The 25,710-nt window shown below is 40.4% G+C and overlaps 1 protein-coding gene across 2 annotated transcripts in view; it reads right to left on the bottom strand.

Annotated features, from left to right (window-relative positions):
- The window catches only part of mgat5b (alpha-1,6-mannosylglycoprotein 6-beta-N-acetylglucosaminyltransferase B), a 166,411-nt gene that overhangs the window by 96,056 nt on the left and 44,645 nt on the right, over nt 1-25,710 (bottom strand). For both annotated transcript variants that reach the window (XM_089128869.1, XM_089128868.1), the window contains exons 3-4: nt 14,022-14,166; nt 2,247-2,356 (exon numbers count right to left, since the gene is read on the bottom strand). In XM_089128869.1, the coding sequence (XP_088984995.1) occupies nt 2,247-2,356; nt 14,022-14,166 (255 nt within the window). The remainder of the gene's footprint in view (nt 1-2,246; nt 2,357-14,021; nt 14,167-25,710) is intronic.

Below are 25,710 nucleotides of genomic sequence, written 5' to 3'. Positions count from 1 at the left end.
TCCTCACTAAACAGCTGTGCATCTGATTGATGTTTTTCATGAATGTATAACAACAATACAAAGAGCAATGTGTAACGTTTTACCAGATAGTGCTACACTTATTGTCTCTCATTTTTTCCCCACTAAGGAATGTTTTTTTCACTAAATGTTCAGATTTTATAAAATTATTGTGCACTTGTGATTTTTCTAGGCTAAGTTTTTCTGAGTTATCCACTAATCTAGTTTACAATAGCATTTTTGTCATAGGTTATGGTCATATATATTTTTTTTATTTGTTGTTTTTCTATATAATGAAGTTGTCTGTATTAAGAAGATTGTTTAACACACAAAAGAGTGTGGTTTTTAGGGTTTTAGGGTTTTATTTAGTTATAATAAACAAAAAAATGAAATAATTTTTTTATCCGATTAATCGATTAATCGAAAAAATAATCGTCCGATTAATCGATTATCAAAATAATCGTTAGTTGCAGCCCTAGTTATAACTGTCGTTTGGACCTCGGTTGGACCTGGTTCCCATGGAAGTCCATTATAAGGAGAAAAATCCTGGAATGTTTTCATCAAAAACCTTAATTTCTTTTCGACTGAGAAAAGAAAGACATGGACATCTTGGATGACATGGGGGTGAGTAAATTATCAGCAAAAGTTTTTTCAAAAGTCAACTAATCCTTTAAATCAAAGGACGTCCACTGGCTTTTCTATTCTATCCCTTTAAAATGATCTAATTTTTTACTTTACTTTTGTATGGGCATATCTACTGTAAAATATATATATATACGTTTTAATGTTTTTGAGAGAAGTCAACAAGGCTATATTTATTTGATCAAAATTGTGAAACATTATTATAATTATAATAAATACTGGACCATTAAAATACGGTGCAACCAAAAATCGTAATTATTCCAAACTTTTCAAAAAGAAAAGTTTTCTTAACAAAGTCAGCAGAGTTTGAGAAGAATCCTTGTGCTTTCTGTCCGAATGGCAGAGCAGAAGTATGAATTATGTTTGTCTTGCATTAGTAGTTTAAATAAACCTCCCACACATCGTGCACATATGCTCGCTAAAAACCAGCTGGAAATCGACCAAACTCTGTTGGCAAACTTGCGAGATATCTAAACCTACAGAGGCCCTCACTGAACAAATAGCGGCAAGAGATAAATGGCATTTTTGTGATGAAGTTCAATCAAGTTGCATTAAATAATAAATAGCGAATGTGTCGTCCTGCAAAATGGCATCTAGGCCAGACCTCCTCATGTCTAATTTTAAACAGCATTTTTAATATGATTTTGGCTCACTATAAAGAGACTAAGTCGAGAGTTTCGGGTGAGTTTATCAATCTTGTTTGTTGTTTTATGTAATGAGGCAAAAAGGGACTTAATGAACTTCATTTATACTTAATCTAAGTATAAACACTAAGTATAATAATTTTTAAAGTATATATATATATTGATTCTGATTGGTCAATAGCACTATCCAGTGGTAAGTTATCCCCGGTAACATCCGCTAAAAATAGATAACACAGGGTCACCCGAAATGAAGAAAAAAAAAACACTATTTTTAAACAATTAAAAACCACATTGTCAAAAGTTGAAGTCTCATCCTCATTATATATTTGAGTAACTTCTGTTCTGTCACTTGACAAACGTGATGCAGGAAAGCTTTGTCATTAATGTTGAAGAAGACTTCTTGAAAGCATTCAGTGTGTTTTCTTATACAAAATAAGGTATTTTCACCAAATATCCTGTGGTGGAATTGATTTGTTAATAAAGTGACGTGATAAAATGTCAACCCTGTTGTCTGTGTCCGGTGTTTTGCTTAATGTATTTATGTTGTTCATACCTATTTTCTATTGGGACAGTGAAAAATAATCAATTGCTACTACAGCGTAAAACAATTCAATTGGACCAACGACACGGTTTGATAAACTACATTTTTCCATTGGCTCAACATATTATTTGTGATTGAGCCAATGTTAACAGACTATTGCCACAAAATTCAATTCACAGAAATTAAATTAGGCCGATTGAAAAAAATTAGATGTGACCAGTCACTAGAACATTTTCAGTCGGAGAGGTCTGAAATTTTAACAGTGTAATAAAAATGACGCAATATTTTTGGTTATCGCCCCAACAGCGACAAAATGTAACTATATTGTAAAGTGATAATACTTTTTTTGATATTAAACGTATCCAATTTGTGATTTTTTTTCTTCCTAAAACAACCCTTACAATAAGAAAATCCCAAATCACCTCTGCCTGGGATGTTAGTCTTCTTGAGAATCTGCTCCATTCGTATAGCCATGTCAGACACGTTCTGGGCGATGGCCTGGATTCGCTCCACCAGACCTACCGGCTGGAATCTGGAAAAGTGAACAGAAGAGAGAGAGAGAGAGAGAGAGAGAAATGATGCCCAGCTATTAAAGAAACAGTTCACCCAAAATGATGCGACTGATAATCCCTTATATGTTTATGTTTTTTTTTTTGTTTTTTTTAAATCACAATCCACTTTGTTGAATGCAAAACATCTCGTTTAAACTTCCACAGAATAAAATAATAAGACCTTGAGAGGGGGAAAAGATTACTTTAAATATGCATTGTGGAAAGGAGGCACATTGTAAAGTGTCTGTGACTAATAAATGTGAGAAATGGGAAGAAACAAGGTCTAAAGATGTATTGCCTTGACTGAAGAAGATGTGTCTTTATTTCTTGTGGAACTGAATTGCAACATCCTTGAATGGTGTGATTACCCATTGGACATGCTAATTGCTTGAAATATGCTTGGAGCATGAAATAGCGATGCTTCTGCACTGACACCATTTACATAGATGGATAATGAAAATGACATGCGGCATGTTTAGGCCTGGCCCTGAGAGAAAAACACGTTACAGCAATTAAGCCAGTAACTTAATTCCCTTGTTGTTGAAGAATAGAAACGATCCGAGAGATTAAAACAACTGGGTTCAAATGAAAGGGAAACATTGCATCATTTAATTGTTCCAGAGGTGGATTTTTTATGAAAACTAAGATTTCACCATTTTTTATTAAATAAAGATAGCATTGAAATGGCCTTGGAAAGTATAAAAGGATTAGTTTACTTTTGCTGATAATTTACTCACCCTCATGTCATCCAAGATGCCCGTGTATTTCTTTCTTCAGTCGAAAAGAAATTAAGGCTTTTAAAGAAAACATTCCAGGATTTTTCAACAAACGAAATGAACGAAAAAAGGTTTGTTCGTTCTTATGAATGAGTTTGAACAGGAGAGTCACAAACGTGCGTCACAGAACAGAGCAAGGCAAGCATTTGTGCTTATGAAACTCAAACTTTGTTATTTATTTATTAAGTGGGCGATCGTTTTGCTTGATAAGACCCTTATTTATCGTCTGGCGTTGTTTAAAGCCCTTTGAAGCTGGACTAAAACGGTCATTTGTACCTTGAAACGGTTGGGGTCCATTGACGTCCATTATATGGAGAAAATCCTGAAATGTTTTCATTAAAAACATTCATTTCTTTTCGACTGAAAAAAGAAACACATTGACATCTTGGATGACACGGGGGTGAGTAAATTATCAGCAAAAGTTTTTTTTTTTTTTGTGACCTAATCCTTTAAGTACTGTATGTGTTCATTATTTTCAAATGTCTATTATGTGTAATTATGCATTAATAAAACATTTCAGCAACACTTTACAGTAGGTTTCTTTGGTAACATTACACAAAAAAAAACATATGTTGGCTTTAATTAACTTTTTTTTATGTAAACAGGTTCCACATAACTGGGTTACGTTAAACAAACATATTTTGTTCATGTAACTTTAACAATGGAATTAAGTCATTTTAAGCAACCCAATTAAACTCTGAGCTGAGTGTTAAATGAACACTGAAGCAGTGTTAAAGTTAATGGGATAATTAAGTGAATAATTGAGTGATGATTGAGCATCATTAAAGACACCTGATGTTGTTACCAAACACAATCACTGAAGGAGAAAACCGGAATTGTAGGTCACCATTATGGAGATCAGTATTTGTTATTTGGGCTCTTGACCCTCACGTAATTAACTTTAGAATTTGTTTGGCTGCTGTATCTGCATTATAACAGCCAGATGAACAAATAAAAAAGGTGATCTGATGGTGTTGATTGTGTTTTAACATAATCATTATTTCACAACCATTTGACGTGAACTCGTATAGAACCCAATTTCTGAGTTAAGTTTACCTTATGGATTATAGCAGAACTGTCATTATAGAGCATATCATTTTTAGCATTTTCAATGAAATTCAAATGATCAAATAAAAACAAAAGAAACATCTAAAAAAATATATTATTTGTATGCAAAGACAGGCATTAGGAATTAGCGTATGAATCTCAGCAATGGTGACAAGCATATCACCTCTGAACATAAGCTCATTTTATATTCATGCAGCAATGCATGATGGGAGCCATGGTTGAGTTTTGATTGGTGGCACCCAGAATGCACTGCGACATGCTTTATAACATGCTTTCACTTCAGCTGACCAGTACAAATCCAACAAATGTCAAAAAAAAGTCTTTGGAGTCTATGATTAGGTCATGACAAGATCCTGACCAAAAATGTATACAACTCTTGATGGAAATAAACGTTGTGAGGTTAATTCCATACATTTTTGCTAAGTAATGTCTCCTCCAGCACATCCCAAAGACTTCCATATGGTCTGGATGTGCCAATTCATGAGTGGAAATAATTCCTAATATAGTCATAGTCACAATCTGAGCCTGATGAATGATGAAAAAGCTTTCTGAAAAAGCCTGAAGAAAGCTTTATCGACATTGTCATCCTGGAATATGGCAATGTGTTTTTCTACATGGTTGTTTAAGAAATGAAAAGCTACTCCATCAATTTGTATTAGAAGAGCTGTTTCCAAACATGCTAGAAACACAATAATAATTGCAATAATGATCCAATCATTGACTATGCATTTGCCTATTCAAATTCAAAATAGTCTCTGTTGCCACTGGAGTTTCTTCAAGCTTTGTGTCTTGTGACATTCTAGTTATTTTTGACTATATATATATTATGTTTTATCTGGTATCTAAGACTATTTCAATAAAACCTCAATAGGTTTTATTCCAGGTATCTCAAGAGACTTGAAGAAACTCTTTCAGACCGAGAGGATAATGTCTTTCAGCAAGTTCGGGGAGCGCATTGTCACCTTTGTTTCACACCAGGTGTTTGATTTCTTCATAATACAGCTTGCATGAAGCGCCTCCAACCTCGTGGCCTGCAGCTACAGTACATCAGCAAGACGCCGAAGCAAACAGCCTCCCTTCTGTGAGCAACCGTCAGTCGCAATAAATGTCACCTCAGCACAGCACAGGGCTGAGCGCTCACAAAACCACGGCATCTGAACCCTGACCTTTCTGACTTCACACCCAAAGACAATAAAGCATTTAGGCGGAGCTGTCACATGCATGTCTGACTTCTGCATCCTCCGCACTTCTGAGATTTATTTATTTTTAGATCCTGTCAGAGCTTTTTATCTTCTGTAGTCTTGAATCCACACCAATCAAAGCCGTTTTTATAAAAGAACGCCAGTGTTGATTTTTCAGTCACATTTCGAAAACCACAAGGTAAAGAGCTTTGCTTATGCTGCATCCATTTCAATCTGTACTGTATTTGCAATCAATTTTAGGGCTGACTTTCACATTTTGCGAGTGATGACTTTAAATCAGTTTGTTCAGTCAGTGTCAATATACGTTATTTCTACATCGGTTGTTGCAACAATTACTTCAGCTACAACAAGGTGCCCTAAGACTTTTTTCTACAGCAACAAAGACTACAGTAGCGTGGAAAGTGGTGAGCTCATCGGATAATATAAGCATCACAGTATTTTAAAGGTACACTGCACCCATTTGCATTAAGGCGAGACACGGCAGGCAAAAACATCGTTTTTTTTTCCACTGGTCAATTTTGAGATTTTGGGATATTTGACTTCAATAACATGAATTCTTACAGACTTGTGTTGAAAAAAAGTCAGAAATACATATTTAGGTCTTTATTTTACTACACTTTGTCAGTTTGCGCCTGTAGATTTCTCATAAATTCAACAAAAGTTGCGTTCTAAATGATCGCGCTGCTCCGCGATCGCTGCATACACCCTGTCATCACATACAAAGCACATCTCTCTCCTTTCCAATGCTGTCAGGTCCAAATATGGTCATTTCCTTTTAATCAACATCCAATCGTGGAAGCAAAAGTGGGGATTTGTTTACCTCGGGGATTAACGTGATTCGTCAATCGTCACATGGTATGCTTTGACGCTTGCTGATTTGGTTTAGCTTTCCGCGAGACTTTCTGAATGAATGAATGAAAATGACTTCACGTCAGTCATCGAAAAGATTACAGCAGTTGTCACTTGCTAGGGGGAAAAGGAAAATTAGTGATGTATTACCCTGTGAAATGCCCTCGGGAAGCGCATCTGAACGCAAGCTGTCGATGGGAAGCCAATATATAAATAAAGATGAAGCGCACGCAACACAACAGTGGCTGCTTATTTGGCAATGTTGTTTTATTCAGTTGTCATTTTTCATGTAAATTGTTATAAACAATAACCTAGCCAGTTATTTTGCTTGTTAGCAATGTTTTTATGTAGAAATGTGTGGAATTTTAGAATATAAATTTTTAAAGCCCGTTTTCTCAAAATGACTTTTTTTCTCATACTCAAAGTCTGAAATCTCCACTTCAGTAGCACCTATATACACCAAACTTTCAGTCTTGTACCTAATTATATTATGAAGACATTTACAGAGGGATTTGTAAATATATTATTCCTAGCCTGATTTATGTAACATTTTATCCCAAAAAACATGGCGAAAATCAATTTTTTAAGACTATTGATGGTATATTCTGATTTACAGGATAACAAAAGTAGATATCCATAAATCCTTCTGTAATTTTTTCCCCATCTATTATATGAACACAATGAAAAAAAAATGTAACCTGGCTTTATCCAATAGTCAGATTTCGTTGTTTTAAAGATATGCAAATTAGTGCATATTTAATCAGATAATGCCTCATTTGCATATTTACACATTAAATTACAGAAAACTTGTAATATAATTTTTTCTCATCTTAATGTAGGTAATCAACTGGGAAAGTTTCATGGTGATATCTGCTAGTTTAAAATTTTACCCTATTCACCTGTAGTGTCTCGCCTTAAGCTTTGTATCTTTAGAAACACAGTCATATTTTTGAATGGTCGTGGCTTATTCCCTTATTTTCCCCTGAGATTTTCCCCAGAGAATATTTTCCCCGGAGAAATAAGGATTTAAGTGTTTTACTTTCTGCTCATTATGACGTAAAAATCATCATTTTGCGTCATAATAAGCAGGAAGTCATATTTCATTAAAAAGTGTAGAGGTCACCGGCCTCGCGCCGTCCTCTTACATCATGAATTTCAAACTCTGGTGACAGCTAATGTTAGCCTTGTAGACCGAAAGAGTGATTTCTCTGATGTGTGCGCAGTTCAGGATTAGTGGGTGTGGCTTTCTGAGCTGTGCAATGTGATGCATTTTGGGAGTTGTTGTCTTACATACAAATGCACCCCTTGGTTATTTTCTGTCTTTTCTCGGTCAAGAGGGCGCCAAATTCAAAAATGATTTTACATTTCGACTACATATATGATCCACTTTTAATAAAGATTAATGTTGAAATGGGTGAAATGCTCCTTTAAGCAATCATTTACATGTTCACTCAATAGTTATTTACAATACAGCAAATGTAGTTACATAGTTACAACGAGACGTATTCCAAAAATGTGTTCTGGAACGATTGTAGACTGGTTTGTGTATCTAAAGCTTCAAATTGGAATATCGCATAAAACATTTGCGAAGGAAGCAGCATTTCCATCCTGAGGATTTTAAGGATGTAAATATGTAAGGTCTAAATGCGCATGGCACAAGTTCACTTAGACCGTGTCCGAATCCACTTTTGCTAGTTTAAAGATGAGGAAAATGGTCAGCACGCCAGGCACTTGATCTAAAAGGGTCGTTCCTATTCTCTTAATTAATAATGGGTGTGTTTTGGGCTTTATGTGCAATAAACCAATCAGGGTCTCATCTCCCATTCCCTTTAAAAGCCAGTTGCGCTGAGCGGGAAATGCATTTGCTATTTAAACGGTACCGGGCGGGAAAATGATAACTGCGTCGGGCTGAAACTAGCACAAAACACTCGCGTCACGCCTGGCACTGCATTGTATGATAGGGCATCATGTGTTCAAGATTTCGTTTTAACTCCTACGGTGGCCAATGTAGTCCAAGATTAACATGGCTTCCAGTTCGAACTCGTCCATGAGTGTTAACTCAAACGTAAACGCGAAAGGCGAAGCTTGAATTAATGTCCCTCTTTGGCTAATGTACTTTCAAGATGGAGGGGCAACATGGCGACCGACATAAGAACCCCTTACCCGTATGTATTTTCAATGGCATATTATACACTCACGAGAATACTTTATTACTTGAACGAAATAAATATACATTAATGAGCACATATATTTTTGAAAGAACTAAGTGTTTTTAGCTAAGAATAAACTAAAAGAGTTACACAGTGTAACTTTAAGTTCATATGTTTTTTTTAGAATGTATGCGCATATTGGGGTTTCCATTTAATGCTTTTCTGGGGAAAACAGGTGAATGCCACAAATGCCAAAAAAAACAAACAAAAAAAAAACTACTAAAAATAATCTATTCTATTCTGATGAGAGGATTTCCAAAAATCTGATTTTAATTTGGGGGGTTGTTGACACCATGTGGTGTCATGCTGTTCAGTCAACAGATTTTAAGTTTAAGTCAGATGTATGGCAACAAATCTTTTGATTCTGGCTTCCGACACCTACTTACGCTTTAAAATTATTGACTAACTCTATTTAACGGAAATTCAAACGGAAATTCTGGCTCGAACCCAGAGTACCCTCTTTTTTCCATGCCCAAAAACTTCCCCTCCACCAGGATTTGAGAATATAATTTATTTAAAAAATATTTTGATGTTGCAAAGGACACAGATTGAGCAGTTAAACATGAGATGAGCTCTATATTAAACGCTTCAATCATAAACCCAAATGGCTTTCACTACTGTCAGATGCTTGTGCTGTTAAATGAGTTTGAGATGTGTTTTCCTCAGCGCACAACTTAGACCTTACGGTTGTATACTTGCCTGTAAATGTTACAAATTCTCACAAGTATTTCCATTTAAAAAAAATGATTATGCTGACAGCTAGCGAGTCTACATTTACTTTTCAGACGTCAATGAAGGTGCGTCAGTGAACGCATTCCCGCCATATATATATATATATATATATATATAATTTTATTTTCTCTGATAACCCCCCAAAAAACATGACTTCAAACCAGAGATAAATAACTAAATGTCATACTACCGTTATTACTATACTACCTAATATTATTGTGAGGCGTCTCTCATTTTTAAAAGATGCATTCTGTATTCTAGTTTGGAGGTTAAGCCCAAAAAATAGGCCTTTAACTTCAAGTCATGATGCAAAGGTCTCCTTTTGGTATGGAAGTACCTTAGGGTCAAACAAATACATTTATCCTAAGACACAAGTGAGATCATACTTTGTTTCAGAAATAAACATGTTTTTTTTCAAAAATGGCCACCAATGCGCCGAAATTACTCTTGAGCCCATATCTTTCCTTCTGTTATCGCTATAAAGACAAATTTAGTGTCAAAGTGTACATTTTTGGGGTCAAGGAATCCAATGAAATTCGTTTCAAGTTTAAAAAAATAATAATTTTCCCCATACCATGACAATTGGGGGTAAATATGCACATTTTATATAAAAAATTATGTCAGGCCAAAACACCCTTGTAGAGGGCGCCCCAGCCCGAATTGGAGGCGTCTGTCGAAACCACTTTCAGTTTCAAGATTACGCCCAGGTTTACACCTGTCTGATACCAGTCGACCGCCTCACAGGGCTCCAGAGTTGTGATACAGTTCTGAGTTACCTTGAGACATAAACGACCGGATGCCCGTGCTCGACGCGGGACCCGCGTCTTCAGCCAGTGCTGTAAAGGCTGTAAAGGCGAAGCGGATATTATTAAAGGGATAGTTCACTTTGAAATTAATTTTTTGATATGTTTTAGATTACCTCAAGGGCATCCAAGATGTAGGTGTTTTAATTTCCACAGTAGTTTCAATTTTTTTATATTTTTAGGTCAAACCGTTTGTGTCTATCAGTCATATACTGGAGGTCTATGGGGTCCACCTCAAAGAGCATGCACAGAGAAGTCTAATTTAAACATGATTCAATGACTCGTAAATGACACAGAACGAGCGGTTTGTGTGAGAAAACGAACAGTATTTATATTGTTTTTACCTCTTGTTACCACAGCCACAAAGCGCCTGCGTCCTCAGATCACTTGGACATGGCTGTGGTTACACGAAGTAAAAACGATAAAAATACTGTTCATTTTCTCACTCAAACCGCTCGTTTCGTGTCTTAGGCCATCAATGTGTACTTACATTTACGAGTCATTAAATCATGTTTAATTTGGACTTCTCTGTGCATGCTCTTTGAGGTAGACCCCATAGACCTCCAATTATATGACTGATAGACTCAAACAGTTTGACCTAAAAATATCAAAATTGAAACTACTGTGGAAACAAAGACACCTACATCTTGGATGCCCTTGAGGTAAGCCAAAACATATCAAAAATTAATTTCAAAGTGAACTATCCCTTTAAGTTGTGATTGGACTGTGTGTTTGGCATGTTTTTTTGATAGACAATTGCATGCTTCACTTCCAATTGTCATGGTAAGGACAACATTATTGTTTTCTAGTCTTGGAACCTACTTTATTGGACTCCTTGACCACAAAAATGTGCACGTTGATACCAAATTTGTCATTATAGCTATAACAGATGCAAAAATATGGGCCTCTCAAGTATGATTGGTGGCCATTTTTAAAAAATGTGCGTTAATAAGAAACAAAATGTGATCTCACTTGTGTCTTAGGATAAATTTATTTCTATGGCCATAAGGTACTCCCATACCAAAGGGGACCTTTGCATCATGACTTGAAGTCAAAAGTCGCTTAACCTCTCTACTATTCATCCTTTTTGTTTTCCGGAAGACCAGAAAGATTCGGAAACTAAAGGATGACAGAACAGCTTTTAAAAGCTAATTGTTGTTGATTGAAATGATAGAGTTTAGGGTATTTTGGTTTTAATGTGTGATTTGTAAACTGTAAAATGGACTCATGCATTTTCTGTTAAAGCTGCTTTGAAATGATGTGTATTATGAAAAGTGCTACACAAATAAATGTGAATTTAATTGAATTGAATGGTGTCGACATTCAACAGGACGGAACACCTCTGCTTTGTGTTAATACTTGTGTATTTACCAGAAACATCAATCTGGTAATTTTACGGTAATTTACCAGGCTTATTGTGTGAAAGCACGGAGTTTGAAAACATTGATTATTTCTGCAGTTCCATTAGTGATACTAGATGTGCAGAAATTACACACTTCAGCTTCACTATCACTTCACTAATTGACACAGAAAAAAAAAAACAGACAGTTGACAACTTTGATGTGCATCAAAGATTATATAGCTGTGCTATGTGGGTGTGTTTATCCTCTAAGATTAGATGATGTCGGAAGATATCACACGGAAAGCCAAGGCACAAGTAACCATTTGAACTTCTGATGTGACAGACATCTGTTTCCATGGAGACAGGTGAAAAATGTGGGAAGTGTCTTGACTAACTCATCAGCAAGTAGTTCACTGTCTGAAACATTCAGACTTGCTGCTGCCTTCAAGATTATTGGGAACTTCATACTTGCTAACTCTGAAATTGTCACTACGGTGTGATGTGTTTTTAAGCTATTGCCCATTATACAAAATGTATGCAATCCGGTGTTCACATTAACACCTGGAAGTGGACAAGGGGTTAAAAATGCACATGTAAAAAAATCATGCACGTTGGACTGATTTCTTCAGTGTAGTGTATCAAATAAATGTCTTCAAATAAAACTACTTTAGCAGCTGGAAAATCTTCAGCTTCTTGCTTCATCTTACCTTTTTGGACATATCTTAAAGGAGTAGTTCACTTTTCAAAAAACTTTTGCTGATAATTTACTCACCCCCATGTCATCCAAGATGCCCATGTCTTTCTTTCTTCAGTCGAAAAGAAATTAAGGTTTTTGATGAAAACATTCCAGGATTTTTCTCCATATAATGGACTTCAATGGGAACCAAACGGTTCAAGGTCCAAAAGACAGTTTCAGTACAAACTGCAAACCGTTCAAAGGGCTTTAAACGATTCCAGACGATGAATAAGGGTCTTATCAAGCGAAACGATCGCTCATTTAATAAATAAATAACAAAGTACTTGGTAACACTTTATTTTACGACCCGCAAACAACTGTGTAAGAACACCGAAATTACGTTGTACGTTTCTGTAATTATAGTGTACTTCCGTGTAAGTATAAGGGAACAATATGTTAAGTTTGGGGTAATAAAGGGGTAACAAGCAGATATACAACCTGCAAATAACTTCGTAAGTAGGCTACACTGAAATTACGGTGTATATTTCTGTAATTATGGTGTACTTCAGTGTTGGTATAAGGGAACAATATGTTAAGTTTGGGTTAAGGGCCCAGACAGCAAACTGACATTGAATCAACGTGGAAACGACGTCTCTCATGACATTGAAACAACGTTGATTTTGCTCGTCGAATTAACGTTGAACCAACGTCAGACGCGGCATTCTTCAAAGCTAATGAAAATCGAAAATTGGTTTGCTTTCATAACGTTGAAACAACGCGTTGATTTCAAGTTGATTTTCCGTTAGTTTTGAAAGAATGACGCGTCTGACGTTGGATCAACGTTTATTCGATGAGCAAAACAATGTCAGATCAACGTTGTTTCGATGTCATATTTCCACGTTGATTCAAAGTCAGTTTGCTATCTGGGGGGGGGTAACAAGCAGTTGTACAAGCAAATTATTTAATTAGTTAAAAAAATAACAGGTACCTATTCTGTTAATATATTCCAGGCAAAGTTTGTACGTCTGTTTTTTATAAAAATGTATCACATTTCTGGCAAAACATGTTCAGGATAATTTTGACATCTGTGGGTTGAAAATTAAACACACACACATATATATATATATATGTATTGGCTTTTCTTAGAAAAAGAAAAGTCAAATTTCTAGAAAATTTATTTTCTAGAAAAGTCAAAATAATTTGTTTCTGCTATGATTTTAATTTAGACCGTAACATGTGGTAATTAGTACTTACCTTATCCCATTCAATTGCAATGACACTTAAATGTCAGGGCAAATATACTGTGTAATTAAAACGGTTTTTTTTTTGTTTTCGTTTTTTTTTGTTGTTGTTTTGTTTTCTTGATAACAGTAGGACCTTTCTCTCTAATTACAGTGAACAAAGTGTTGTTTCGTTTTGCTACATAGTAAGTAGCGTTTGTTACCCCCTTGTTCTGCGTAGTTACAGGGTAAGTGTAACTCCTGCGGGCTGTAAATTAAAGTGGTGCTTGTTACCCCTTTATTACCCCAAACTTAAAATATTGTTCCCTTATACCTACACGGAAGTACACTATAATTACAGAAACGTACACCGTAATTTCGGTGTACTTACACAGTTGTTTGCGGGTCGTAAAATAAAGTGTTACCAAGTACTTTAGTTTGAAAAAGTATACTTTTGTTTGAAATAAAAGACAGAAAGATAGATATCTCATTTGGTTCCGTTTTAGTTGACAATTACACTGACTCGATTAACCCATACTCGAGCCTTGATGAACTACATTTTCAGTTAAACTATCCACTAACTGCTACTGTTCACTTCACCCAGCACACAGATATAAACACGTACATAACTGGCAGTTACAACAATGTGGTGCTATTCATGTGTGCTCATCTCGCAAATACAATTGTCCAGCAGAAAGTGACACCTGAATTCAAGAACGTTACTGAAAATGTAATTGCTGCGTTGTAATCATGAATGTGAAGTTGCACCTGTGGAGAGCGGAGCTCAGCTCCTCCAGTTTGTGGGACTCGCTGTTGTTGCTCATTTTCGACAACGTGTCGATCCTCTTCATGATTATCTCCAACATATCGCTGATCTTTCTCAGGACCCCACGAGACTCGAGACCGCCCATCACTGTGACACAAAACAATGAGTACATGTAAATTTGGACAGTTACATTAAGTAGAGACCCTGCTGAAAAGACCAGAATGTCAAGTTTCAGAATCGGGTTAAATCGATAGATGCTTTCTTTCAACATCATCACTCCAGTCTCCAGTCACATGATCCTTCAGAATCGTTCTAATATGCTGATTTGATACTCAATAAACATTTCTGATTATTATCAATGTTAATAAATGCTGTAATTTAAAAAAGATGTCAATATTATTTGATGAAATAGTAAGTTCAAACGAACAGCTTATATTTATAATATATTCAGTTTTGTACAGTGTGTGCAATGATTGCCTTAAGTTCCTCAATTATGTTTTACTCAAAGTTGTAAGTTATTAATGAAAAAAACATACAAAATAGTGTTGGGACAATGATAGACCATTTCAGTTGAAGTCATCATTATGGTGATCATTATAGTGATCTTTAGTTGGGCTCTTGACCCTTTACTGTTTGGTATTATTATGGCTGCTATAACTGTGTGTTTATATACAGTAGTACATTTTCTATGGCAAAGAAAGCCAAGACATCATGTATATATATCCATAATCATCATGTAGCCTGAATCACAGATCTTATCCCAAGGATTATCACTGAAAGAGTTCTAGATTATTAAATACTTTTAAATATTGCAATATCAATCCTGCAACATAACTAAATTGAGGGAAAGTAACTTGTGTAACATACTAAACATATTTTTGCTAACAGGTTTTGTCCAAATGCGTAAACCACTTTATATATGAAGAGTTCAGATGCAAAAGCCTCTAAATGCCATTTGAAATTTTCATCTTTAATGATGATTTTTATCAAACTTGTATATTTAAGTTCAGTAATTTCACTTAAATAACAATTAATAGGTAATTATCATTGCCATTTAAGTAAAATCACTGAACTTAAATATACAAGTTTGATAAAAATCATCATTAAAGATGAAAATTTCAAATGGCATTTAGAGGCTTTTGCATTTGAACTCTTCATATATATAGTTTGTTTTATTTTCCCTGCTGAAACAAATAAAAAAGGCTTCAATATTGAGACAAGTAAACAATATACTACACATATTATCACATTTTTTTCAATATATGAAAAGCAGCAATTCCTTATGTATTATTCAATATATTGTAAACATAGTGATAGATAAATAAACTAAAATGTGTTTTGAAATACATTTATCTTATGGTAATATACTACAAATACATTTACACATATTTGATTGTGCTAAAGTGGAACTATTGCAAGGTACACTTAAAATATCTTGCATTTAACGACTGATATTATACAGGGATCATGCTTTCCTCACTAATAGAGATATTAAAACACAATGTACACCAAATAAACTTTAATTATAACCTTTATATCAGTCATTCTCAAGCAAAATGTCAGTAAATATGTTTTTTTTTTTTTTATAATTTTATAAAAAAAAAAATACATTTTGGTATAGTTTCCCCCAGGGAATATATTAACACAATATGAAGAGTTCAGATGCAAAAGCCTCTAAGTGCCATTTGAAATTTTTTTCTAAAATGATCATTTTTATCAAGCTTGTATATTTAAGTTCAGTAATTTCACTTAAATGGCAATGAAGATTACCTATTAATTGTCATTTAAGTGAAATTACTGAAATTAAATATACAAGCTTGATAAAAATGGTCATTTTAGAAGAAAATTTCAAATGGCATTTAGAGGCTTTTGCATCTGAACTCTTCATATATTATTCCATATATTCATCAATACATTTAAACCATTGAATATATCAATCTTTCTGTAAGAGCAAGCACTAATTCAACTAATTCAATTTGGCCTAAGCCAGTCTGTTTAGCAGTGGAGAGACACAATACGGAGATAAAGATTCTCTAGGGCAACACTCTCTTCTGAGAAAGACTCAAAAACAAAGTCATGGCAAAACAAAGAGCCTAAATGGAGACTGAACTCAAATTTGGTGGCATATTAGTTGTATTTACTCATAATACCAACAACAGGCTGAGGGTTTTATTCAAAAAACATTTCAAAAGCTTCTCATTAGCACAGCCTCTCTCTCTCTCTCTCTCTCCAGAGCATCAGCAATGAGGCAGCCTACTTCAACTCTAATATACGAAGAAAGGACACAAACAGCACAATACAGAAAGGGAAGGGGACCAATTAGGATGACAGTTGAGTTTAATTTTCAGAGCTTTCCGATCTCCTGCTGTCTGTTTGAGAGAGCCGAAGCTGGTGTGAGTGAGTGGATGCCTCTCACCTGGCCAATTAAACAAAACACATCCACAACTGTGAGGTCAATAGGCCACCAGAACACTTTGCTCTGACATTCTCTGTTTTAGAGATCATCCTGAACTGAATGCATCTTTCTTATGATTACAGCCGAGTTTCTTCTAAAATGCCCCAGATTAAGGCTTCTGCGGCTGATCTTCCTCAGAGCTAAACTACTTTCTTTTGGGGTCAAACAGTTCTCACAGCTGGATATTTGCAATTTCATTGCAAATAGCATGCTTACACTTTTATAATGGTGGTAAACATGCAGGATTCATTTGTTATAATGAAATTCTGTTATGGTTTACTCACCCTCATGTCATTTTAAACCTGGATGCATATGTGGAACCTATTTTGAAGAATGTTGGAGTCCAAACAACATTGGAACCCATTGAAAAACAACCAAAAACTTAATATTTTGGTTGTTAATATTATACTTAATAGACTGTCTGCTTAATTACTGCTAACACATTATTTTGATTAACCCTTGTGCTGCATTCGATTTTTAACACTGTTGAGTGCATTAAGGACCAAAAATGGCCACATATTAAACATTGCCTAAAATATTATATATTATTATTATTTTCCACTTTTACCAAGTTAAATCTTTTAACCAGCATCAGTCCTCATCATAACTACCAAAAATGTATTCAATTTCAGGATTTTAACCCTTTAATTACCAGTTTTGTTTGCGAAACCATCGATTTGTATAAGAGGAAAAAACACAAAAATTCAATTATTTTCAATAAACTAAATGCAAAGAGAAAACTTTAGATTTGGATTATCACAGTCCCACTTTGCAAAAAATCCCACTTAGCGCGTTAGAGACCAAAAATGGCCACCTATTAAACATTGCCTATTGCCAAAAATAAGGTGCATTTCCACCCATAGGGAATAAATATGTAGTGACGTCATCTGGTGGAATACACTATATAATGCAAATATAATGCTTTTGCTTCAAAATGAAAGGGTGTTTGTGCAAAAATCATGTTTCATGTATTACTGACAGCCTCAGATTTAAACAACGTTTTAATGGGTTTCAATGGGCCATTTTTGGTCTTTATGGTGCTGAGTGTTACTATTTGATCTACACAGTGTGTGTTATACATATTTTGCAAAATGGGATCACATTTTTTACATGTATCCAAAAAGTCACAATTTTGCCAAATTTCATACCATTTGCATTAAAACAGCCAAAATGGTCAAAGAAATTAAACTGCAAAAGACCAAAAATGTCCCTAATGCAGCATAAGGGTTAAAGGGTTAGTTCACCCAAAAATGAAAATTAAGTCATTAATTACTCACCCCCATGCTGTACCAACCCCGTAAGACCTTCGTTCATCTTCGGAACACAAATTAAGATATTTTTGATTAAATATGAGAGCTGTTTCACTACTACATAGACTGCCTAAGGGACTAGCACTTGACGGCCCAGAAAGTCAATGAAGAAAATGTTTAAATATTCCATGTGCCTACAGCGGCTCAACTATAAGTTTATCAAGCAACGAGAATACTTTTTGTGCGAACAAACAAACAAAAATGACGACTTTATTCGACTATTCCTTTTCTTCCATACGATTTTCACGACGCATGCGCGAGAACTGAACTGAAGTAGTTGAAGGAGATAGCAATTCTCGCGCATGCGTCGTGGAAATCGTATTGAAGTCTCGTTTCAGGCCAACAAGGAAGAAAAGGAATAGTCGAATAAGAGTTGTTATTTTTGTTTGTTTTTTCGCACAAAAAGTATTCTCGTCGCTTGATAAACATATAGTTGAGCCGCTGTAGTCACGTGGAATATTTAAACATTTTCTTCATTGACTTTTTGGGCCGTCAAGAGCCAGTCCCTTAGGCAGTCTATGTGGTAGTGAGACAGCTCTCAAATTTAATCAAAAATATCTTAATTTGTGTTCCGAAGATGAACGAAGGTCTTATGGGGTTGGTACAGCATGGGGGTGAGTAATTAATGACTTAATTTTCATTTTTGGGTGAACTAACCCTTTAAGTAACTTTGCAACTACATGTCAATTTATTATAACCTGAACTCTAACAGTCTACTAACAATCTAAGGAGAGTTACTGTAGTTGACATGCAAAGTTACTTCTAGGTAGTGTAATGGTACCATTAAAATATAGTGTAACCAAATGATTTATTGAAGAAGAAATAAAAATATGGCGGGGAATTGGTTTCATCCAAGGCTGAAATAATACATGCATGGATGAATTGCATTTGGGGGGGGGGGGGGGGGGGCTTAAATATCATAACCCCTTAGTTGATGCCAACAATTTTCTTCAGAAGATCTGGCTCGAAAGCAAATATAACTTTATATCAAACATCAAATATGTGAGCCAAATGAGGGATTTCTTGGAAAGCATTTTCTAGAGTAATATCTAGTACCTGGGAAACTGCTGTACAGTCTGTACTGAGATTTGTGCAGAGAGCACTCTCATTCATCCAAATCAAGTGTAAAAACTAGATGAGTAATGCTTATGTTGAGAATGATCTACAGTATAGACAATCTCAAACACTGTTCTATACAAAAAAAGTTTAAAAAAAATACCAGCTTTGGTTCAATATCTTTCAGATGCTAATAACAAAAGTGAAATTCAGTGACACTGTAAGTACTGGAAATTCAAGCAGTAGTTTGATGTTCTGCGAGGATCTAAAAGCAGAATTGTTATGCTCTTTTTTTTTTCTCTCAAAGCACTGAACTGGAATCTTGTTTATTACTTAAGCAGCATTGGTGGTTGAGAAAGTACATTTTGAGTAAGTAATGAGTATTATGGCATTATGTTTTGATTCCTCAGACCCCCTATTCACTTAATGTTTGTATCTGAATCCAAGCATAAGTAGCGTAATTATTTCATTGTTAATCCGATCACACATTTCTTCCCTCATACAGCTTCACAAACTTCTTTTTAGGCAATCCTAATTTAAAAACTGGAAAAAGACTACGCAATGGTTGTATGGTGGACTTAATCTGTGTTAGCTCATGTTTATCTGCCCAAAACCATTACCAGACCAGCTTGAACAGAAGATATCAACCAGCATGGAGCCAAGGTAAGACTAGAAAACTACCATAGGCTTAGAATACATCCTTATTTTTTTTATCCGGATCTTAACCTAAAAATCCTGTTTAGATGCACACTTCAAAAAATCCTTTGAAATCCTATTTTCAGCATAGGTCTACTGTTATTTGGGATGCAAATTTTAATCATGCATACAATTTAGGACAGATTGTGTGCAAATAAGGATGAAGTGAGTGATTGTTGAATAGTTGCTTTTATTTCCCTTGCACTAGATAAAAGCGAAACAAAACAAAAAAATGCTTGGTAAACAACCACCAATGTATATGCTAATGTCACGATTTCTGTCTTGTGTTTTCCTTGTCTTGTGTGGACTTTAGTTATTTCCTGTTCTGTGCCATGTTTTGTAGTCCTTTGTAGTTCCCTTTCGTAGTCACTTCGAGTTACGTCAGAAGTGACGGAGATTGGGGGTTTCGCAAAGAAAGCCAATCCTCTTCGAGTATTTAAACACGAGCCAATGGCATGCAATGCCTTGGGGCTGCGGAAATTTGCATAGCGTACTCCGCCCTACTCCGTGAGTATAAAAGGAGGAAGTGAACGCAACCGCAGTATGTTTTCGCTTCGGAGCCAAGAGAACCTCTTCACTCCTGAAAGCTATTACAAGACTCTTCGAGACGAGCGTCCTCTTCAGTGTTGGTGTGACGGCGGTACCCAGCGAGTTTCTGCATTGCCTGCGATCTGTGCAGTGGTCTGCCAGACTTTGCGCTTCTCCCTGGTCGCCTCAGCGCTGAAAGAGTGAATTTCCTCCTCTCTGTAAAAGAGCTACACGCGGCACGTCTTTTTAAAGACGGTTCGCCCGTGTTCTTCTGGATGCGGTCGATTCTGTCGTCATCTGATGGTCGCGATCGCTGCTCTGTATGCCTGGGCATTCAGCATGCAGCAGCAGCGTTCGTGGATGACTCATGTTCCTGCTATGGGGACATGACCATCTCCACACTGAGGTTAAAAAAAAAAAAAAAAAAAGATATATATATATATATATATAAAAAATTATATTTTATATATAGAATATATATTTTTATATATATAAAAAAAAAATCTCACTAGAGTGAGAGCCCCGGTCCCCCTTACTCGATCGGCTTCCTTCACGAAAGGGGGCCCGTCGACCGGGGACCCGGCGAATTAACGGTGACGGTGTGGCATAAAGCCCCGACGATTTCTCGGGCCACACCTCCCGCCTCAGTGCGTGAGCCAGCGAGCGTTAGTTCGATTCAGTCGGCTGCCTCTTCAGTGGTACCGGCTGCTTCGAGCAGCGCTCCAGATGATGATGTGATGTCGATCGCAGCATCACTAGGTGGGCTACAGTCCTCGGGAGATGAGGATGCGGCTGCACTGCCCCCTTCGGGAGAGCCAGCGCTGCCCGTGTCGGATCCTGAGCTGACGGCATGCTGTCTCAAGCCGCTGGGAGTATTGGGTTAGAGTGGCATCCTCCATTTTCCCCCGATCTCTCACGGAGGGATAATTGGTTTTTGGACAAAGCTGCCGCCGCAAGGCCACGGCCAACTCCATTGCCTTTTTTTCCCCGAGGTGCATGCGGAGTTATTGCGCTCTTGGGGGACTCCTCTGTCCACTCGAGAGCGCGATCTCTCCCCCGCCTTTCCCCCCTCGATGGGGGGGCCGCCCGTGGGTGCACTGGGATGCCCCCGCTGGAGCGTTCTGTTGCGATACAGCTGTGTCCACAGGGCGCCTCCTCCGTGGTCCTCCTAGGCACCCATCCAAAGCCTGTAGGTTCTCGTCTGGCATGGCGGCGCGTTCCTATAGAGCGGCGGGACGGGCGGCCTCCGCTTTGCATGCGATGAGCACTGTGCAAGCGCAGATGCTCAGAGATATGCTCGAGGGCGGGACTGATCCAACGGCATTCGAAGATTTGCGATCCGCCACTGACCTTGCTCTCCAAAAGGGCAACGAAAGTGGCCGCTCGCGCCGTTGGTCAGGTGATGGCCACTAGTGTGGTCCAGGAGCGTCAACCTGGCAGACACTCGGAGCGCTGAGCGGATTCGTCTGCTCGACGCCCTTCTCTCCCAGGTTGGCCTTTTTTGGCGGTGCAGTCGAGAACTCTTGCCCAGCAGTCTCCACTGCCCAGGAGCAGACGGAGGCAATCAAACATGTTCTGCCCCGACGACCAGCTGCTGCCTCCACCCAGTCGTCGGCACAGATGCCTCCCGCTGCTCGCCGCCGAGGACGCCCCCCCGCGGCTTCCCTGCCTCCCGCCCCGCCCCAGCAGCAGCCTTCATCCGGGCCACGGCGTGGAGGAGGCCGCCGGCAGGCGTCACAGCCCCCTCAGGCCGCACACCCCGCTAAACGCCAGGTAAGTGATGATCCTGATACGGGCTGCTCAGTGATGGAGTTGAGTTTTTCCCCAGGAGGCGGGAGCAGGCCCCCTCCTGCCCCCGGTGGAGGGCCGGGGGGAAAATCTTTCGTTTTCAGTTCCCGCTGCTCGCCCACGGGTGGGCAGCGCCCTGAGTTGGTTAAGAAAGACTTGACATCATCACTGAGCCCACAGACTGGAATGAGTGCGCTCGACGTTCCAGTGCGTCAGCCCACACATTCCTCTCTGTCTCTGAGGGTGCGGAAGGGTGCGAGTGTCGTCCCCGGGCTACGCCAATCCCTTCCCCCTCTGTCGCCAGACCCCCGGCGGAACGGACCCCCGTGGAACGCTCCGCTTTCCCTGGTCCCTTCCGTCGGGGAGCGGGCTTCGACGCATCCGAGCGGGGTCATCCCTGCACGCGTGCCAGTCGACCCGCCACGCTGCCCCTCCGGGGGGACGTCTGTGGTTCACATGACCCCGTTGGCTCACTTCCTGGAAGCCTGGCTAGTGCTTCCCGGGATATCCCGCTGGGTCATCAGAACGATCAGATTCGGCTACGCGATTCAGTTCGCACGGTCTCCTCCCCGCTTCAGGGGAGTTCGCTCCACGATAGTTGGTGGCAATGCCCCACTCCTCAGAGCGGAGATTGCGACCCTGCTGGCGAAGGGTGCAATCGAGACGGTCCCTCCAGCCGAGGTGGAGTCCGGGTTTTACAGCCCCTACTTCATTGTCCCCAAGAAGACCGGTGGGTTACGACCGATCCTGGACCTGCGCATTTTGAACCGTTCTCTCCATCGACTACCGTTCAAAATGCTCACGGCCAAACGCATTTTCGAATGGGTTCGGTATCAGGATTGGTTTGCAGCGATCGACCTGAAGGACGCGTACTTCCATGTGTCCATCTTACCTCGACACAGACCGTTTCTTCGGTTTGCCTTCGAGGGCCAGGCATATCAGTACGCCGTTCTCCCATTCGGGTTAGCTCTGTCCCCTCGCGTCTTCACGAAGATCGTCGAGGCAGCCCTTGTTCCCCTTCGCGAACACGGGGTTCGCATCCTGAATTATCTCGACGACTGGCTGATACTAGCACACTCTCGAGCTCAGCTTTGCGAACACAGAGACTTGGTGCTCCGGCACCTAGCCCGTTTGGGCCTTCGGGTCAACCGGGAAAAGAGCAAACTTTGCCCCGTGCAGAGGATCTCTTTTCTCGGCATGGAGATAGACTCGGTCGCCATGTCCGCGCAGCTCACGAACGAGCGCGCACACTCACTGCTGACTTGTCTTCGACAGTTCGAGGGCAAGAGTGCGGTTCCACTGAAACTATTTCAGAGGCTCCTGGGGCATATGGCATCCGCGGCCGCGGCAACGCCGCTCGGTTTGCTTCATATGAGACCGCTTCAGCTGTGGCTTCGCGATCGAGTCCCGAGGTGGGCATGGCATCGCGGCTCGCTCCGAGTTCCAGTGACTCCAGCGTGCCGCCGAACCTTCTTCCCGTGGTCGAACCTCAGCTTCTTACGGACCGGCGTCCCTATTCAGCGAGTTTCCAGGCGTCTCGTTGTCTCCACGGATGCATCTACCACGGGTTGGGGTGCCATGTGCAATGGGCATGCAGCCGCCGGTTCCTGGACAGGAGCCCAGCGCCTCATGCACATCAATTGCCTCGAGCTGTTGGCAGTACGGCTCGCCCTACACCGCTTCCGAGCGTTGCTCAAGGGCCAGCATGTGCTTGTCCGCTCAGACAACACTACGGCAGTAGCGTACATCAACCACCAGGGGGGTCTACGCTCACGCCAGTTGTCGCAGCTCGCCCGCCACCTCTTGTTATGGAGTCAGAAGCACCTGAGGTCCCTTCGTGCAGTTTACATTCCTGGAGACCGGAACTGGGCAGCCGTCGAGCTGTCCCGGGTCCGTCCCCTCTCCGGCGAATGGCGACTCCATCCCCAGTCGGTCCAGCTGATTTGGGACGAGTTCGGGGAGGCACAGATAGACCTGTTCGCCTCTCGGGACTCGTCCCACTGCGCCCAGTTTATTCTCTGACCCGCGGCACTCTCGGCTCGGATGCGCTGGCGCACAGCTGGCCACGGGGCCCACGCAAGTATGCGTTTCCCCCAGTGAGCCTCCTTGCACGGGTGTTGTGCAAGATCAAGGAGGACGAGGAGCAGGTCTTGCTGGTAGCCCCCTACTGGCCCACCAAGACGTGGTTCTCCGATCTCATGCTCCTCGCGACAGCACCTCCTTGGCCTATTCCTCTGAGACAAGACCTACTCTCTCAGAGACGGGGCACTCTGTGGCACCCTCGTCCCGATCTTTGGAGGCTGCACGTGTGGCTCCTGGACGGGACGAGGCAGGTTTGAGTTCGCTGCCACCTGCGGTGGCGGCAACCATCACTTCCGCAAGAGCGTCGTCCACGTGACACCTTTATGCGTTGAAGTGGAACCTCTTCGTCAATTGGTGCTCTTCTCGCGGAGAAGACCCCCGGAGATGTTCGATCAGTGTCGTGCTTTCCTTCCTGCAAGAAGGGTTGGAGCGCAGGCTGTCGCCCTCCACCCTTAAGGTTTACGTCGCGGCCATTGCCGCTTCTCATGAAGCAGTGGAAGGTAAGTCCTTAGGGAAGCACGACCTGGTCATCAGGTTCCTGAGGGGAGCGAGGAGGCTGCATCCGCCTCGTCCTCCCCTCGTACCCTCTTGGGACCTCTCGGTAGTTTTAAGTGCTCTGCAGAGGCATCCCTTTGAGCCTTTGCAATCGGTAGAGTTAAAGTTTCTGTCCATGAAGACAGCACTCCTGGTTGCATTGGCCTCCATCAAGAGGGTGGGGGACCTGCACGCATTCTCCGTTGACGAAGCGTGCCTGGAGTTCGGGCCGGCTTACTCTCACGTGATCCTGAGACCCCGGCCTGGATATGTGCCCAAGGTTCCCACCACTCCCTTCCGGGACCAGGTGGTGAACCTGCAAGCGCTGCCCCCGGAGGAGGCAGACCCAGCCTTGGCACTGCTCTGTCCGGTACGTGCTCTCCGCACCTATGTCGACAGAACGCAGTGTTTCAGGACCTCAGACCAGCTCTTTGTCTGTCATGGAGGGAGCCAGAAGGGAAGGGCTCTCTCAAAGCAACGGCTGTCCCACTGGATTGTGGATGCCATTGCTTTGTCTTACCAGCAGCAAGGCCTTCCGTGCCCCCTTGGTGTGACGGCCCATTCCACTCGGAGTGTGGCCTCCTCTTGGGCTTTAGCGCACGGCGCCTCGCTAACAGACATCTGCAGAGCTGCAGGCTGGGCGACACCCAACACCTTCGCCAGATTCTATAATCTGCGAATTGAGCCGGTATCCTCTCACGTACTCGTTTCGGCCAGTTCTGGATCCGCTCAGGTGTCTTCGCTTGCTCGCCACTCCACTCCCCGGACTGGATAAGTGCGATATTTCCTCAGTTCTTCCATTGAAGCCTTGAGTCCTCCAGCACCGACGATGCGGGCACCACTGCTGTGGCTCTGGATGCTGGCTAGGTGCCTCCATGCGTACGGTTCCCCCTTGGTAACCGTCTCATGTGTATTATCCACTGTAAGCCTCTCTGAGCATGTGTCTTCCCTTGGCAAGCCATCTGCCACCCCTGGAGCTGAAAGTAGTAGCCACCTGCGGTTGGTGCTCCAGTGATTCCATATGTGTTCCTATGTGGCCATATGTGTATTCGTAAGTCCTCCCTTCGGTAGGCAGCTGGTAGCATGTCCCCTTCGGGATATGTTTCCCAGTGTACCTTGGTAATCCTGTGTCTAAGTCGGATCCCCTAAGGAAAACAGGTAAGGCTCGGGGGTTCAGACTTTCGTAGGGCACTGGAAGACAGCCTGAAGTTGGCGTGATGGCACAGACCCCCAATCTCCGTC

This window comes from Pimephales promelas, chromosome 3 (assembly GCF_988280905.1).
Source record: "Pimephales promelas chromosome 3, fPimPro1.hap1.1, whole genome shotgun sequence".
In the NCBI taxonomy this organism is placed as follows: domain Eukaryota; kingdom Metazoa; phylum Chordata; class Actinopteri; order Cypriniformes; family Leuciscidae; genus Pimephales; species Pimephales promelas.
The sequence above is the reverse complement of the archived record's forward strand: the minus strand, read 5'-3'. Positions and strand labels throughout refer to the sequence as shown.